Below are 16,951 nucleotides of genomic sequence, written 5' to 3'. Positions count from 1 at the left end.
GAAGCAAAGACCCGTGCACGAGTCAAAGCACATAACAGCTCCTTTCTTTGTTAGGTAGCCCATTGCCAAAATGTGGGACACTTCTACTATGCAAAAATGGAATCTTCTGCTTATGATGGACAGAACCAATAGTAGGTTGACAACTCAATAGGAAACCAACTTAATGATTTTGGCACATCAATGAGGACAGATAACCGGTGTATACAAAAGCGTACAGTAAAGTATCTACAATATATGAAGGATCGCCTTGTCAAATACAAGAACACAACGGTCATCAATGTAATGCTAAATTCAAGGAACTAAAAATCAAGACACCTAATACAAGTTGTCAAACTTTGACTGATCTAGGGCTACGATGAAGACCTATAGTGGCGGCAGTAGAAAGAACATGGCAAAAGAAAGCAATGGCACTGCAATGTTGACAAATTTGTTGAAGGAATCATCTGTCAAATGTAGATGGTGTGGAATGAGGAGCAATCTTATGTTGCAATAGAAAGCATGAACTCCTAGAAAACCAAAGAAAAGAAGCAATCTCAACAAAGGAGGAAACATTTGTGGATAAAATGCAAGTTTCGTAGAAACCAGTGAGCATAAAATAGTTAATATTTGATATATTGTTGAATGGATGAAGTAGGTCATATCTGATGATAGAATAAGTCATTTATCTCTAATTTTTTGGGAGTTACAGTGAACAATAAATAGCAAATGAAAAAATACTTATCATTTTATCTCAAATTTTAGTTGTTGTGGAGACTTGGGTCCATCTATCACCCACTTGTAGAAATGTCAATTAATGAGAGGATTAATGATTATCATTAAATTAGTATAGTTATCTAGGCTATATATTAAAAATAGCAGGCTATGATAGATTATATTTTTCAAATTTTAGGAAATTGAAAGATGAACCAAGCGATGATTGGATGAGTAGAACAAGCTCAAGACCAAGAATGTGCACTGTTAATTTTTCTTGGTATAACGGTGGTGAAACTGGCGTTGTTGGAAGTTGGAACCAAGTCATAATGTTGATTTTAAGGTGAAGTTTGCATTACTCTTAATTGGAAAGGTATTGGTTCCAAGCAAGGCATGCCAATTGAGCAGGACCTTGATACCATTTCTGCACGAGGTGGAATTGTTGAACCAAATGAACTGGGCCAAGTATGTTTTAGATGAATTAGTAGCTAGGATTAGACGGAGCCAAATGAATAAAGCTACTTCTGTTGATAGAAAAAAATAGCAGGCTGTGATGGAAAACAAACTTTCTGGTCATCCAAATAATTAATGGGCGTTTTTTTTCCTTACTTTTCTGGCCCATTAACATACTGCTTCAACTCTCCAAAACCCCAAGTAAGCTCAATATTATTTTATATATCACAGAAAATAACGAAATAATATATCTACTACTAGAATTTATTCAATGTACTTAGTCAACTTCAAATTCTAAATTCTCTAGCTCATGTTACTTACAAGAACTAGAGAATGCACACAAAAAAATTTAAAAGCAACTAAGTACGCTATTATTTTATATATCATGCAAAATTGAACTTAACCTAACCCATTGCTCTAGTTTTCAAAATATACTACTGACTTCTTGTAATTGGCTTCAAATACTAAATTAAAAAAACAAAACTCAGCACTATGTTACATAATAAATTTTTTTTTCGAATATAATAAATTTTATTTCACATCTACTCCTACTCTACACTAAGGGAAAAGGGTGGACCCAAGGGGGTTAATGAGCAATTCGGATGGGACTGAACGAACCACCACTAAACCAGACGGGTGCCTTTGTACTCACTGGTGAAATTATAATTAGCATTATACTCCTATAATTAGCAATATTATATTGGACACCAAAAACTCTCTAATTATAATTGGCATTGTACTCCTATAATTATAATTGTACAAGATATATGACAATCACAATTCATTTAAAGCTTTGAAATCGGAATTGATATTGTAGATGAGTAATCACAAATATAATTGAAAATTTTGTTTTAAAAACAAAACTAAATTTGTCGGTGCCTAATTATAAACATAATTGACATAGAGGACTTGAATATATGTTTGAGAGAGAACATAAATTGTTCTTTTCAATATGAGCCAAAATAAGATATGACTAATGATAAACGTAATTTACATAGTAAACTTGAAATCAGAAGAGTGATTGGATATGTTCAATACAGTAACGGATTTACACTGGAGGCCCCATTAAATTTCTATAATACCTATAAAAATTTAATATAATTTCAAGTGTGCCCCTAGAGTTTTGTGTATCTATTAGTTTATATGCTTTTAAAATTGCCTTTGATTTTACCTGTTGTTACAGTTAACGTAGAAAGGATTTTTTTCAATTATGAATATAGTGAAGAATTGGTTATAAAATAAAATGGAAAACACTTGGATGAATAATTGTTTAGTTACTTATATTGAGAAAAATATACTTCGTGAAGTTCAAAATGAAAAGGTTGTAAACCGTTATCAAAATATGAAAACTCGTCATGAGTAATTGTAAATGGTTTAATTTGCTTTTTGAAATAAAATTATTATTATATTAATAATATTGAGTTTGTCTTTTCATGTTTTTCATGAAATATATGCATCATTTGTACTTATTGGTGAATATTTTTTTTCCTTAAAAAACTAGAAAAACAGTAGGTAAAAAATTTTAGAGTTGCTTTTGCTCCCACTGAAAATTTTTTCTAGCTCCACCACTAGTTCAATACATGTGTTAAGGTGAGATGTTATCACTCAATCAGAAGTTGAGATTAAAACCGATGATAAGTAACAAATATATGTTTAATTTTGTTTACGATAGAGATCAAACAATTGTAATAGCCTTAATTAAATTGGAATTAGACAACTGCTATTGCAAGGTATAAATTAGACTCCAGATTGATTTTCAATACTGGCTTAAAAGTCATTATGTCAACTTTATAATTATGTTTGTGAATCAAATTCACTATGTTAATTATGATTGTGACTAATTATGCACAACCACAAATTTTGATTTCTTCAAATAATGTGTTAATTATGTTTACGATTACTCATCTAAAATTTTGATTCCTGTTGAAGCAAAAGGGGTCAATTATGTATATATTCACTCATTTGCATCAACTAACAATTTAGTTTAAATCAGCATAACTCTTTCTTTAAGTAAACATTTACCGCTTAATAATCTTGATTTGTGATCATACGTATGGTTTATACATATAATTTCAATTCTTTTTTTTTTGAACAAATTCAATCCTATTGTTTCTACTCCTTGCACAATTTTTTACTTCTCTTCACGCCAATTTATAGTAAATGATCTACTCCCGCATATCCCAAAATGGGGGATATGCCCACAACTTGTTTTGGGTTTCATAAAATATGCCCACATTTTGTTCCGGGTGCATGTTCATTTACAATAATACAGTCTGTATACTACAGTGGATCCCATGTTCAGAACTCCTCCTGCCCGGTTTTGATAGCTATTTCCCTTAGCTGTCCTTTGCCTGGCCCGGCCCGTTCTCATGTGTTGTCCTCTTCGCTTTCGTTCTTCCTACAACACAAAGCTAACTCAGCTTTGCACCATAGCTGAGTCCCAAAATGTGGAGCAAACAAATTTGATCAAATACTTTATTCAACTTTTGAGCACTTCAAGAATTGTTTGGATAAGCCTATCCTCAAAAGACATAACCTGGGAAGCGTCCCCCAACGTTCTACTCAAATTTTAAATTCATCTAACTTCCGTGCAACTTTCATTTATTTGATACGAAAATGTTGGCAACCATACCTGGCCTTGCACGATGTTTGAACCAACCAATGATATATTTGTTTTATCCTTCCTTCTTCTGGGCAACTTCTGATTATCCTTGAATTCAAGAACTAAAGATAAGAAATATGACAATGGGTAGAATAAATCCGATGCTCATGAGTACCCAACCTGATAATATTAACAAGAAATTATTATCATGAGTATCCAACACGATTATATTAATAAAAAATTATCTTATAAAAGATCCTAAAAATCCGATACCTCATGTCTATATATTTGAAAAGTATCCGATCTGCTACCATTCCTAGATAAACTCTTGAAAAATTACTAGAAAGAAGTTTTTTTTTTTTAAATTAATTTATGGAAAGTCCTAGCATGGGAAGGAAGAAGGCTTGATAGTTGAACTGCTACTTTTCTAAAACACAACATCATCGTGGAGTATTTGTATCGTGAGAGGTACTGCTCAATTATAGAGCTTTTAGAATACTACACAAACGAGTCACACTCTTTAGTATCTAACAATATAAAAGGGGGAGGGTTGGGTTGGGTTGGGTGGTACTGGGGGAGGGAGTGTAAATGAGAGGTTTCGGATTCGAGTTCTCCTGCTTACACTTAAAAAAATATATAAAAAAATATAAAAATTATATAAAAGGGAGAATTGCCTTATGAATGATGCTTATTTGTCAAGCGATTATTTTACAATTGTTATTAGATATCCCGGTTATTTTCGTCAATTGGCAGTTTTGGCAGTTAGGGTGGAGTGGTTGTCTACCATGTTCCGCAGAAGCTTCTGATTGCATAATTCCCAAAAATTGAACCGCCAAAAAAAAAAACAGTCCAAGGTTGTCATCACAAGTAACCAAAATTGATTAAGGTGTCAAGACTTCGAACTAAAAATGATTTATAATCCTTTTACTATTTAAGAATGGTTTATAATCCTTTTACTATTTAAGACGTACAATTGTAAAAATATATTAGTCTATATATCCATATTTAGTTTATATAATTATTACAATTTTTTTGATTCTATAAACATAAAGTTGTTTCCGTCTTGTATGCCAATTTAAGACGACATTACCGCTCTGATGAAGTCAATTCCAGATGCACTTTTGTACCCCTTTCATGTAGCAATCAACCTAACTATGAACGTAACTATGCTCTAGCCTGACTTCCATGCATGTAACTACATTCCCTTTACTTTCTAAATTCAATTATGCTTTTTGCCGTCTTGACTTTCTAACTTCCACTTATCCTTTAACAACCATCACTTCACTTATGCTTTTTGCCATCTTGACTTTCTTCCACTTATCCTTTAACAACTATAACGGCTACATTATAAGAAATATATAACAGCTAAAATTGTGCAATTTAACACGGGAAATGCGCTGGCTGTCTCACTAGTATAAGACAGAGAATGTAAACCCAAAAGTGAAACTAAACTATCAATTAGACAAGGGAAAAGGGAAATGCTTTGAGCTAATTAATACATACTCCTCACACTCCCCGAAAACAACTTCATAATACAATCAAACTTAAGTGCCTCTTGGAGATGGAGGTGGAGGCATCCTCTCCGCACCATGTAGATACTCTACAATGTATTGATTTGAATTTTATCTATTTTGCAGTAAAATGCGCACACACACACACACACACACACAAGCCTGATTCCAATATGAACTACAAGACCGTAAACAGTCAAGGAAGAAGTGAACCATCAGACATTGTCAACATTGTCGTGGATGCTCTGCCCAATCTCGTCTGATTTTTGACGACCTCTTCCACGAAACCGCTTTGTGTAACTTGAAGAATTCAACCTTCCTATTACACGATCTGACGAAAGCCCATTCTGCATGGCCTCCAGGTACAAGATTCTTACCAAATTCTTGAATCGCCTCCTGAACGTTGGGAATCGGGATAATGAACCTACAATGCCCTCCAGCCTGGGAAACAATGAAACATTCATGTTCGTGAATGGCAGACAGCAAGAATTCAGAGATTAGGTTTTGCAGAAACTAAAGTACAAGGAGCTGCTTTATAGGTAAAAAAAAGTAGAAGCAGAAAGCAAGACACATGCACTATACTATTCCTCCTAAATTCATTATTGTTGTGATTACAAATAGAATCAGCAGAAACTTCTGCAAGTAGCAGCTGGCCAGAAATTTGAAAAAACTAAGTGCACGTTCATGCACTTACTGTTACTCTTACCTGGAAATTTACACACTCAAAATGTCCTTAAAAATGTACAACACCGATCACAGTAGACCACTTAGGAAGCCCTACTCCCATTTATTAGGAGACTAAAAGGGAAAAGGCAGATAAGTTTGTTAACAGAAACATGCGAATAACTAAATAACAAAAGAAAGAAAATTTTCGATATCATTCTCCAAGGCCCTTCAATTTTCTCAAGTTCCAACCCATCCTACACGCTGCAACCTTGCAAATATCTTAACCTGAACAGTTATATGTGCAGAAATAAGAAAACCATGTGCAAATGCCTTCCAGTACTTGCTCTACTGTATGCATACAAGACCTGTAGATCCTGTTCTGGTATCAGCTTCCAACAAGTGGAACAAATAGTTTTTCTAATGCTTAGTGGCAATAAGGCCACATAATAAATGCAGAATAGGATTCAAAGTTAAATTAGCCGCAAGACCTTCGAGAACTGGCAATTGACAAAAGATTTGTCTGTTTCACAAGCATGATTGCCATCATAGATGTTAAAGCGTTTTGTACACAGAGAAGAGAAGGCAATGAAAGAAAAGATGATGTGCTAGTATAAAACAATTAAGGAAACATTGCCACATCCTAGCAGCATAATTGCTGTATACAGAGAGTTTCTTTCAGTGTAGACAACGATTTGCTCATGCTAATGAGAAACCAAGATGCTATTATGGCAAGACATCATATGTAGCACCACAAGCCTTAGCAAGCTCTTCTAGTGCACTTGGTCTTCCCTGATAACTAGTAGAACCAACAATGCTTACAATTCTGATCCATACGCGACTTGAACAGCTCCTCGCAAAAGGTCAATGAGCAAACAGAAAAAACAAAAAAGAAATTAACAATGCTCAACAATCAACCAAATTCCCAGTTGGTACCTCCAGACATCAGGGCAGTTCTAAATTAATTGCTGGGGAAACATCCAACCAAGATATAGCCCTGGTCAGAGAACAATGTTGACAACAGCTAGTACTCAGGAAAATAAGAAAGAAGACAATCAGATCCAGCCTGAAGTAAAAGATTAAGCTATGAGCGCTTTCTCCACTTAGTATATATTTCTGTTAGTAAGAGGCTCACTAAAGCTCTGACTTTCTTTGTGACTCAAAGAACAAGTAAAGATCCTTCTTTCTCTCCAGGGAAAAGGAAAGTGAGAATAACCCAAAATACTGCATTTCAGCATTCGTTGACCTGACTATATTCATGTTGACACTTAACAGAAAAATTCCGTAAGTGTACAAAAATCAGACTCAATGAACCCACCCTTCTTCCACTTGGATCTAAACATTCCACTGAACAAACCGCTTCAAAGTTGCGACTTTGGTTTCTCTAGAGTTTGGAACCAAAAGAATATGTACCTTCTAAAGTTCGTTTACTTTGGCCAATCTATTAATATTTGAGCAAACTAAAGTGGCATCTCATTTGGTAACCAGGTATATGTGGAAGCTCCCAATATACACAACCAAGGAAAGGAGAAAGGATAAAAATTGCAGCTATCCAGGCTATTACTAACTGTCAGTAGGTCATTAGGCAACTGCTTGCTGAAGGATGATGGAGAACAAAGAGAGATGGAGTGCTTCACAGATTAAGTGGGGCCAACATCTAAAGAAAGGGCACAAGGCAAAGATTTGACTTCTAAAGGTAAGTGAAGACCTATATCTAGAGGGCGAGTTATTTTTACCTTAAATGTATATACTTGAGTCGCATATAATTATAAGATATGAATGTACTCAACTCCAAAAGGAACCAAAAATAATATAAGCAGAAAACAAAGCTAAAATTCAAGAAACCATTTAGAAATACTTAAAACACACTTAAAACTCTTCATTAGGAACTTATAGTGTTGAGATATATCCACATCAAAAAGTTTATATGAGGAGTTCCATACCATATTAAGGATGAAGGCCTCATGAATAATCAAATAGAATTTTATTTAGGCTAAAAGGTTCAGAGTAGACTTCTTCTGTGTTGGCATACTCTTCGATAGATTACCAATTAGAATCCTACAGCTCATATTTAGTTGTAGGAGCCGATATAATTCATTAGCATTTCAACTGAAAATGAGTGGAAGATAAGATTATATTCAAAAACATAGTTTTTGTCCATTGGGCTAAATGTGAAATGCTTAAAATCGAGCTCTTCGAATCACTGTAAAGGAAATTATATGAATGTGTAGCAGGGGTCAATTTTCAAGTTTCAAAAATTTGGGTAAAGCAATTAAGCTGATCTTTCCAACAAAAATCTAGAATTCCTTAAGCCGAAAGTTGATGCTTGTCACTCTCTATAGACTTAATGAAGTCAATGTGGTTCAACCACATTCAGCTTGATCAAATATCTTCTCTACTGGTAGCTGAGCCTCCACTATCATGATAAACCTGAAAGCTGGCTTGTGTAGTACATGTTTGACTAGTATCCTTGGCCAAAGGTGAGATGTTCATCAGTTCCCTTTTAGGACCAATGGCAAGGTCAAGTAACAGGTCAAGCAGTGGAACTGATTGTCTACCTTGGAAAACCAATACTTGGACTTGAACCACTGCCTTGCTGCTTACAGCAGAAAGCAATATGAGATTGGATAACTGTTGGCTTCAAATCCTCACTCTATCCAATCTGCATGGTATTTTCAACCAAACTCACAGAGACGCAAACTTAAGCAAGTTATTACCTAATGAAAATCATATTATCATTAAGGCTGCAAGAATCTAGCTTTTTTGACTTTACATATTGGTTCCAAAACAACCAGTAATTTGTCTTTGATGAAACATAACTAGCTCGATCATATTCATCAGTCAACTGTTTGTCGTTGCTATATGTTAGTCCATTAAATTTCCATGGGAAGGCTATTTGTAATTCCAGAAACTTATCCTCTACAATGTGCTATGTTTGACAGAGCAATGTCAATGATGACTACCTGAGGGTGATTCATTGTTACTCAGCCACTGCAATAAAAACTACAGTATGGCAAGAATAAAGTGGAATCAAAATCTATATGGAAGGCGATGTTATAACATTGACACATTGCATAATTTAACATAATGGGTTAAGAGTAGTCTCCTCTATGGCGGAGAAAAAGGTCACAAACCCTGAACTTGAAGTCTCTATTATTGCAGAGCAGTCATCCAAGGCTATTATTTAACCATTTTCAACCGTTCACAAAAATGTCATAAAGACAAGATCCTAATCTCTTTGCATAGTTGGATGTCCAATGGCTAATCAAAACACATGAAATACTACCTAGGCAATATAATCCAAATTATAAAATAATTTTTTTCATAAGAAATTTGTAATACCAATAGGTTGTCAACATATCAACTCAGAAAAAATGGCTTTCATTAATGCATGGCCTTGCAAATTTTGTAAATCCTGGTAAGTGATATGAGTAGCTATTTGATTTGGTTTATTTAAGAAGTGATCCTTTTTTTTTTTTTGTGTAAGAAGTGACACTCAAAAAAGCATTCAATATCTTGACAAAATATAACTTTCCAAACATACTCACATCTGCTGTCAGTAGCGAAATTTATTTACACAAGTAAATTTGTATCATGCTATCAGTATATAATAAGATTGGACATAATCCTAGTGTGAATATGTGGGAAAGATTCGAGCTTGCCCCATGCATGATCGTAGTGTGAACATGTGGGAAAGATTCGCACTCACCCGCACAAAATAAAGATACTAATTACAGACAGACTGCCTATCGTAAATTTCAAGGCAAACCCATCTAGGGTGCTTCAGAGTCATTGGTACATGGATTAAGATAATTAAATCTCTAAAATGAAAACTCAGTATGAATGGTTCGTTTCATAAGGGCTATTAGCACCGAGTTTCCACCAAGTTGGAACAGTTACACGGTTACTCAGATATACTACTCAGATATACTTCGTACTTCAAACTGCACAACTATTGGACCTTCTATTGAGGTCTCCAAGCTAAACATAATTATTTGGAAGTTAAACCAAGATTTTCACATGGTTAGATATCACACTGAACCTGTGTGCCAAGCTAATGCAAACTATGCAAGGGAAAGTCTATTTGAAATCTTAAAAGAACAGAAAAATTTTGGAACTGACCTCCTAATTACAGCTTGCAACTGTGCTCTCCTGACACTGTCAGTAGATGGGAAGCCTTTGTCATTCCAATCCTCTGGCCTTTCATTTTTGCACCCCATGACTAGCTTTTTCAGACAAATTTCCTCATCTTCCAACAGTTGTAATCCTTTTATTTGCTCCTTGATTACAAAAAGTGGAGAGATGAACCACTCAAAAACTCTGTCCCTTGGCCAATTGGTCACTGTCAACTCCACCTCATCAGCTACAAAATTTCATATGAACATAAGAATTTTCTGTTTACCATATATAAAGCACACAGGAAGTAAAAGCCGTTCAAGGGATAACATACAGATAACTAAACCACCGGAGTTGGACTTTGCTGATGCAAGAAGACAGTCAAGAATCGACCAAGCAGGGAGTTTGATGCCCAACTTCTTACACTTTCCCTGCACAATGCATTCCCCAATGTCTTTCACATCTATCAAACCTTCACGGATAAGCATCCGACCATTTATCTCACAGGATTTGAAGAGCCAATCCCATACCTGTATGGATGCTAAATCAACTACAGATTATACTAAACAGAAACTAATGCTAGGTGTATCAAGATTCAAGTAACCATAACTCACTAGGATCTTGCACCAAAATACATTTCCTTGATCTTTGAAAGTTATGATTAGATTTCACACTTCAGGACAACTAATCAATCAGCAGTTTCCTAGGCTATATTCAGATTTGCGCATCAGAAAGATACAATTTTTTCACGATGTTCAAACTTTCTAATTTCTAAAAGATCATGGTAGATTAGATACTAGGTTATATTTGTTCAAAAGATGGTTTTCCATGTACATATGGAGATAAAGTTGAATCCTCGCCCTCTAAGGCATCTTGTATGTTTAATGAACAGGAAGAGGTCAATGCCAAAGCCTCTCTTCCCCCTCTGAAAGAGAACACACAAAGATCTTGCTTTACTAGAAGCACTGGAAAAATGGAACAAGGAAATAAGAAAGCAGGAGATATATAAGAACCTGCACTGGAGTATATTGTTGGATGGTTTCCTTCAGTTTTCTTGATCCTTCAGAAACCAGCTTGGAATTGCATGGTCCTTCCCTCTCATTCGTTTGATGATTTAACTTTCCTTTGTCAGTGGGATCAGGAGGCCTTGTGTTGCGCCGATAGCAGGGCCTGGCTGTCATAAGGATTAGTTTTATCAACAACTTGATTATGTTGATTATTTAAGTCTCGTAACACCATAGGCAACCAAAAAAGCAATTAAACAAACTTCGTTCCCTGAATGCCCAGCTTGAGATTGAAAATAACTTGTACCTTGGAAAGCATGAACCTTCCCTTAAGTAAAGTAAATCATTGGTATATTCATCGAAAAGTGAAATACTGGCAATAATATACGCAAGTCCCATCTTGAATGAGTCTTCCTGGAAATATGTAGACAAATCTCACCAACAGAATCGCATTGAAATTAAACAGAAAAACTTCTGGATTCTCAAGTTCCCAAGCTAATAAAATGGAGGTAAAGAAGGGGAATGCACAATTTTGAAATGGAAACAAAATGCACCTGATGTACAATAACTCCACTATATAGTGCAAGAAAGAAGCTGTACAGGCACGCAGCTATTACAGATCCCATAACTGCTAAAGGCCACAGAAGGATTGCGAGGGCTGCAAATGGGACACATACAGTCTCAAGAAATGGACCTTCTCGTCCAATCAGGTCTTCTAACAACCTTTTCCATCCTTTGAACAACATGTAAGGGCTTTTCCAGATAGCAACTACCGTAATTACAGGCACATCCACAAGTATAGCCACCAGGGAGACCAAAACAGAGCTTGGCAACTTTGACAACCTTAAAGAGTGACAAAAGGTGTAAACATAAGCACTGTACATTCAACGCTTGCACATTTCAAAAGTAATCAGTTTCTTAATTTCTTACTTTAGGTCCACTGGTGTCTCATCTTCTGGTACTTCCTCAGAAAGTTCATCCATGTAGGAGAAGTACGAATGGAAGCAAAAATCTGTGAAGTCTCGGACAACAGTGCAACTTCCCTTGAGTGTGGAAATGCAACCATCCTGATAATCATGTCATTTATGAGCTTTTACAACTCTAAAGTTCAAAGTGCGAATAAACTCACAGTAATGTATGTATTTTGGCTGCATAAACCTTTCAAGTTCAGAGAATAGGTGATGGTACCGAATACTAATTACACATGCATGATTGGTGTTCGTGCTAAAATAAATTTTGGATGACATTATTTTCAAAAGTTAATGCAAAAGAATAATGAAACTAGAATTGAAAGCTTGAAGAAGATCTGAATAAGGACAATGACAAGCCAAAAAGGAAAAAATATTAACAATATTCTTTGAGTAAAGTTTGTTTGATAATGTCTTTATTTACCACAGATAATCATAGTTTCTTTTCACTAAGCGAAATGGTTGAGCAACTGAGATCCAGCCAGCAACAATATATGATGTGTGTTCTCTATATCAACAACTTAGAAGCATGAGTGACCTCATCCTTTGGACCGGAAATCCTGGACTATAAGGGTAGGTGAATGACATATTGCAAACTACAAAAACTTTTTAAAAACCTTAACTGGAGCAAAACCAAGAATTACATAGAAGCGATTAAAAGAGCTCAATGAAGTCCTCTATCAGTTACAAAAGCAACTACTATAATAACGGAACCCTCTGCTTCTTTTTCGAGTTCTGGTAAATATTTCGCTTTTCCTTTGTGTGATTCGGGCAGCAGGGCAGACAGGGGTACACCAAAAGTACATTGTCCAAAAGACATTATTGCTCTAAAGCAATCCTTAAGAGAATGCTGCTAGGAGGTCATTCATGAAAAAGAGTAATATTAGAGTAACTAACAGAGCCCGAAAGGAGTGAGTGACTCACCGCAAAACAGTGGTAAAATTTTTCTGTCACATTCTTCCCCACAGCCTCAAAAGTTGCAATCAAGGGAGCGAAAAAACCATACCCTATCCCGCCTAGCAGGCTTCCGATTATTGCCACAATCGGCCAAAGAACCAAAGGCACAGGCAAGGTCATGAGAACAACAATCTTCAGAACCCATCCAAGCCTTTTGCTTCTGAATTGGTGTCCAAACACGACAACAAAAACATCTCAAATTGCTTGGTAGTGAAACTTACATAGATAAAGAATAGAACAAGAGAGTAGATTTTGTAAATTATTGCTAGCCCTGTCCCATTTGAGAAACATACTTTCCCACACAATAGTAAGTCCAGACAAAATGAGCAGGCCACAGGCCAATAACCACGGATGTGTTCCCAATCAGAATAATGAGTACTACAATCGGACCAATGATTATACCTGCTCAACAAAATAAATTTCCAGTCACATTAATCTGTATAATTTTTATCAAGCAATATAAATTTACGAATCTAGATCTCCAAGATTCAAGCATTAAACTCCAAATCTGTCAAGAACCCACCCTCAATGCAGTTCCAAAAGTGCATATAAATATAAATTCAAATTAAAAAAAATTAATAAACACATACATATAAGCGCAATGGCCTCCAAACTACTACTTAAAAATTCAAACAGCAGATCGAATTAGCCAAGAAAAAAAAAACCCAATAAATCCACTCTCAAGGCAGTACACATACCCACAATTAAAAAGGACAAACGAACAGAAACTAAAATGGCGTTGAAGTGCAACTGCAAACCAAACTATGAAACAAGCACAAATACTGAACCACATGTGCACTTATAATGGTAAAGAAAAACAAAGAATTATCAAACCTACCTTTCACAGAGCCAAGGATGAAGAGCAAAAAGAAGAAAGGCAAGAAGGACACAAAGCTCCATAGCTTGGCCAGAAATCCTACTGGTACCTCCATTGATGATTATGATGCTGATGAAAATGTGTTCCCTTGCCTCCCTCTCCCCCACCTTTTCTATGCAGCTTTGTGCAAATTCTAGGACTATTGGAGGGTAGAAATTGTATAAAAGCTTTCTTGGATCTCATACAACTGAATCATAGTTCCGTAGTTGCCATTAGTCTCTAATCTGTTCTGCTTTTCTTAAATCATGATGATGATTATAGATTCCATGACGGTGAAACAGGAACGTCAGCGAAGGAAGTGAGGTTACGTGGCAACAAATGTAGACCCTTTTTGCCACGCGTCAGCAAAAAGAAGAGTGACTAAGGAGCAGGATTACCGGGAAATACAGTCAAGGTTGGAGGAAGTGACACATTGAAGATAGCTTTTGCGCTTCAGGAGAGTACTTTGTATTGCTCCTCCTGTCGCTTCTGCGGTCATCACGACTTTGGCGGAGCCTGAGTGAACTTCGAACGTGTAACACTAGGCACGCTTTTCCATAACGAATTTGGAAAGGAAAAAAAAAATGACCTGTTTTTATCTGGATTATGTAAGCCTGTCATTAAGACTTAGTAAGTGTGAACGTTTTAGAAAGTGAGAGTATCAAATGGGTGCTCCGTTTCCCAAATCCAGGCTACATTATAAAATCCGTTCTCTGTATTCTAAAATCTAAACCTTCATGAAAATGTCATGAGCTGTTCTATCGACATCTGTTTAAATTAGCGGTCATGAGTTTTTCTGTAGACATCTGTTTAAGTTAGCGGTGATTCAGTCCCGTTCAAAATTTTCTTAGGATTCTTCAACCTCTCTTTCCTTGTATAAAATAAGTGTAAATTTATCGTATTAAAAAAAAGTGGATGCACTGTTTTTATTGAAGCGGAGCATAAGTCCCATGAATTTTAATCTTTTAATATATAAAAAATATATAAATAATAAAATATTATAATAATACAAATAAATATAGTAACATTGGAAAATATAAAGGAGAATTTTCTAGGAAAACATATATTTTTTAGCTAACAAGCATAATCAGTCAATACCACGTCTAAATGCAAAAACTAAATATCTAATCTTAACAATACCAAAAGAGGCAATTGGCAATTCGATTCCAATTGCGATTGACTTAAAATGGCCACTTATTTTTTGGTTGGTTTTGTAATTGAGATAGGTGTCTTGAGGTTTTTCGGTATTGAATGATGTGATGGCAAGGGAATTGTCCCTTGTAGGTGGCGGTGGGTTTATATGTCAAAAGGTGAGGGGTTTCCATTTTTTATCTTTGTCATCAATTATGCCCTTATTGTCTAGAGGATGTATTGTTTGCTAGCTTGGTTATTTGGTCATTTAAGTTTAATTAATTAAATTGGGTATTCGATGGTTGGCGGTAAACGACGGTAGCTTGTATCTGTTTCTATTGGTTTCCGTTGCATGTCTTTGAATTATCTTTGACAGGGAACTCGATTGGTGCTCTTTGCTTGAAGAATTGCAATGCATTTCTGTATTGGTGTTTATATGATTGATAAGTATGGTTTATTATATTTATCATCATTGGCTGATTTCGTTGCCATGGTACAAGCTGTTAGTTTAAGGAGGCATTGTTATTGGCTTTGGTTGTTGATTGCTGTCGCGTCCCTTTTTTTAAAATAAAAGAGAAAGGGTGTTTAAAAATGAGTTTTTGATTTTAAAAAATAAATAAATAAAAATGGTCTTAATAAAAATTTCTTTGGTAATAGAAAATAGTAAATTTTTTTACAACTTTTTACTATTGCTAATAAGTCTTCTTCATTAATATGGTATCTTTGTTGTGTTTTGGAAAAAATTCCTGAAGAATATCTACAAAGAGTTTCTCCTATCTTATATTCTTATGGTGATTATTATCATAATTTATCTTCTTTAAAATGCTACTCCAAATTTTGTTAGAAAAATCAGTTTCTAGTATTAAATCATCTTCATCATTTGGTAAGTAAATATTTACAAAGTGATTAAATAAGGAGAAAAATCAAACCTTTGATCTTTTCTCAACAACTTTTGAAAAGGTTTTCTTATCTTTGCCAAATTTTTTCTATAAAATCTGATGCATAATTTAGAATCCTAAGAAAACTATGTACTTGCTTTTTATCTATAAGTTTATTAGGAAATTGATTAATCTTTTCAAGTATTTGAGATTGAAGTTTTACTCCTCCTCCATCCATCTCCATTTCAAGAATTTCTATTTCTTGTAATCCTATTTTTGCCATATGTTTTCCTAGATCATATGTTTTCCTGACATAAACCCAATTATACCAGTTGCTACCGGGACGGAAGTAATCGAATAATTACGAATTCAACTACTCCCAATTAGCAAATAACCTACGTGAAAAATTAAATGTTGCGCACAATTCAATCATACACAATAGCTATAAAACTTGAAAGCAGAAAACATATAAATATCAATGAATAAAAGAAATAAGTAAAATAATTCGATCTCACAGATGTTTGGAACCGAGTTCTCGAATTGACCTTCAACTAGAAAATAGAGATTTTGCTATGCATCCTAGAAGAAATTCCGCCAAACTCCATGGAATCTGGTTACAATTGAATTTTCTCCAAAAACTAATGAAAGCAAGCCGAATTAGCCCAAGCAAGTGACGGCTCCCTTTTTGCTTCCCTTGCGGCCGAAACTAATCTAATCTCCTGCGAGATTGTTGCTGGCAAACTCTTGATTACGCGGGAATTCGGTTTTTCCTAATTCTTTTTTGTTTCCTAATAGAAGTCTACTACGAAATAAAACTAGTCTCCTAAATAGAAAAATAAACCACAAAAAAAAGTATTTCAAGTTTCCTAATTCAACTATAAAACTAATAATTAGAATTCAAGTCTTCCAAACCTTCCTCTAAAACTACCTAGAGTTTGAATCGAACTTGGAAACCGGTTCCGAACGTGTCACCATCAAATTAATTGGAAGATTGCCCCTTTTTGTCTCGTTTTACTCTTTTTCCTACAATTTAGCACCATTAACCAAATATAAGTAGAATCAATCAATTAACGCAATATTTGGCTAAAATTAAGGGAATAATAGTTATAAATTTAGCAACAA

The 16,951-nt window shown here is 35.1% G+C and overlaps 1 protein-coding gene across 2 annotated transcripts; it reads right to left on the bottom strand.

The window, feature by feature from the left end:
• Positions 1–5,174: 5,174 nt before the first annotated feature.
• LOC113689032 (uncharacterized membrane protein At3g27390-like) lies at positions 5,175–14,366 on the bottom strand. 2 transcript variants are annotated; one of them, XM_027206865.2, is made up of 10 exons: positions 13,803–14,366; positions 13,258–13,366; positions 12,932–13,124; positions 11,970–12,106; positions 11,594–11,882; positions 11,347–11,453; positions 11,049–11,205; positions 10,370–10,565; positions 10,042–10,282; positions 5,175–5,697 (listed from the first exon to the last, which is right to left on the bottom strand). In XM_027206865.2, exons 1-10 carry the CDS (start codon positions 13,894–13,896, stop codon positions 5,472–5,474), a joined length of 1,749 nt encoding a protein of 582 aa, XP_027062666.1. In that variant the 5' UTR covers positions 13,897–14,366; the 3' UTR covers positions 5,175–5,471. The 2 variants fall into 2 exon arrangements, with proteins under 2 accessions (XP_027062666.1, XP_027062668.1); XM_027206867.2 differs by lacking the exon at positions 13,258–13,366 and having other exon boundaries at positions 13,803–14,052.
• Positions 14,367–16,951: the final 2,585 nt, after the last annotated feature.

This window comes from Coffea arabica, chromosome 5c (genome assembly GCF_036785885.1).
Source record: "Coffea arabica cultivar ET-39 chromosome 5c, Coffea Arabica ET-39 HiFi, whole genome shotgun sequence".
NCBI lineage: Eukaryota > Viridiplantae > Streptophyta > Magnoliopsida > Gentianales > Rubiaceae > Coffea > Coffea arabica.
Note: the sequence above shows the minus strand (reverse complement) of the source record. Positions and strands in the feature narration are given on the sequence as shown.

What these genes read in the sequence shown, in the direction of transcription:
- LOC113689032 (XM_027206865.2), bottom strand. Translation starts at nt 13,896, where the DNA reads ATGGAGGTACCAGTAGGATTTCTGGCCAAGCTATGGAGCTTTGTGTCC. An exon ending in GAGACACCAGTGGACCTAAA is followed by an intron (nt 11,883 to 11,969) that starts GTAAGAAATTAA and finishes TCACTCTTTAAG; the next exon opens with GTTGTCAAAGTTGCCAAGCT. An exon ending in CTCCGGTGGTTTAGTTATCT is followed by an intron (nt 10,283 to 10,369) that starts GTATGTTATCCC and finishes GAAATTTTGTAG; the next exon opens with CTGATGAGGTGGAGTTGACA.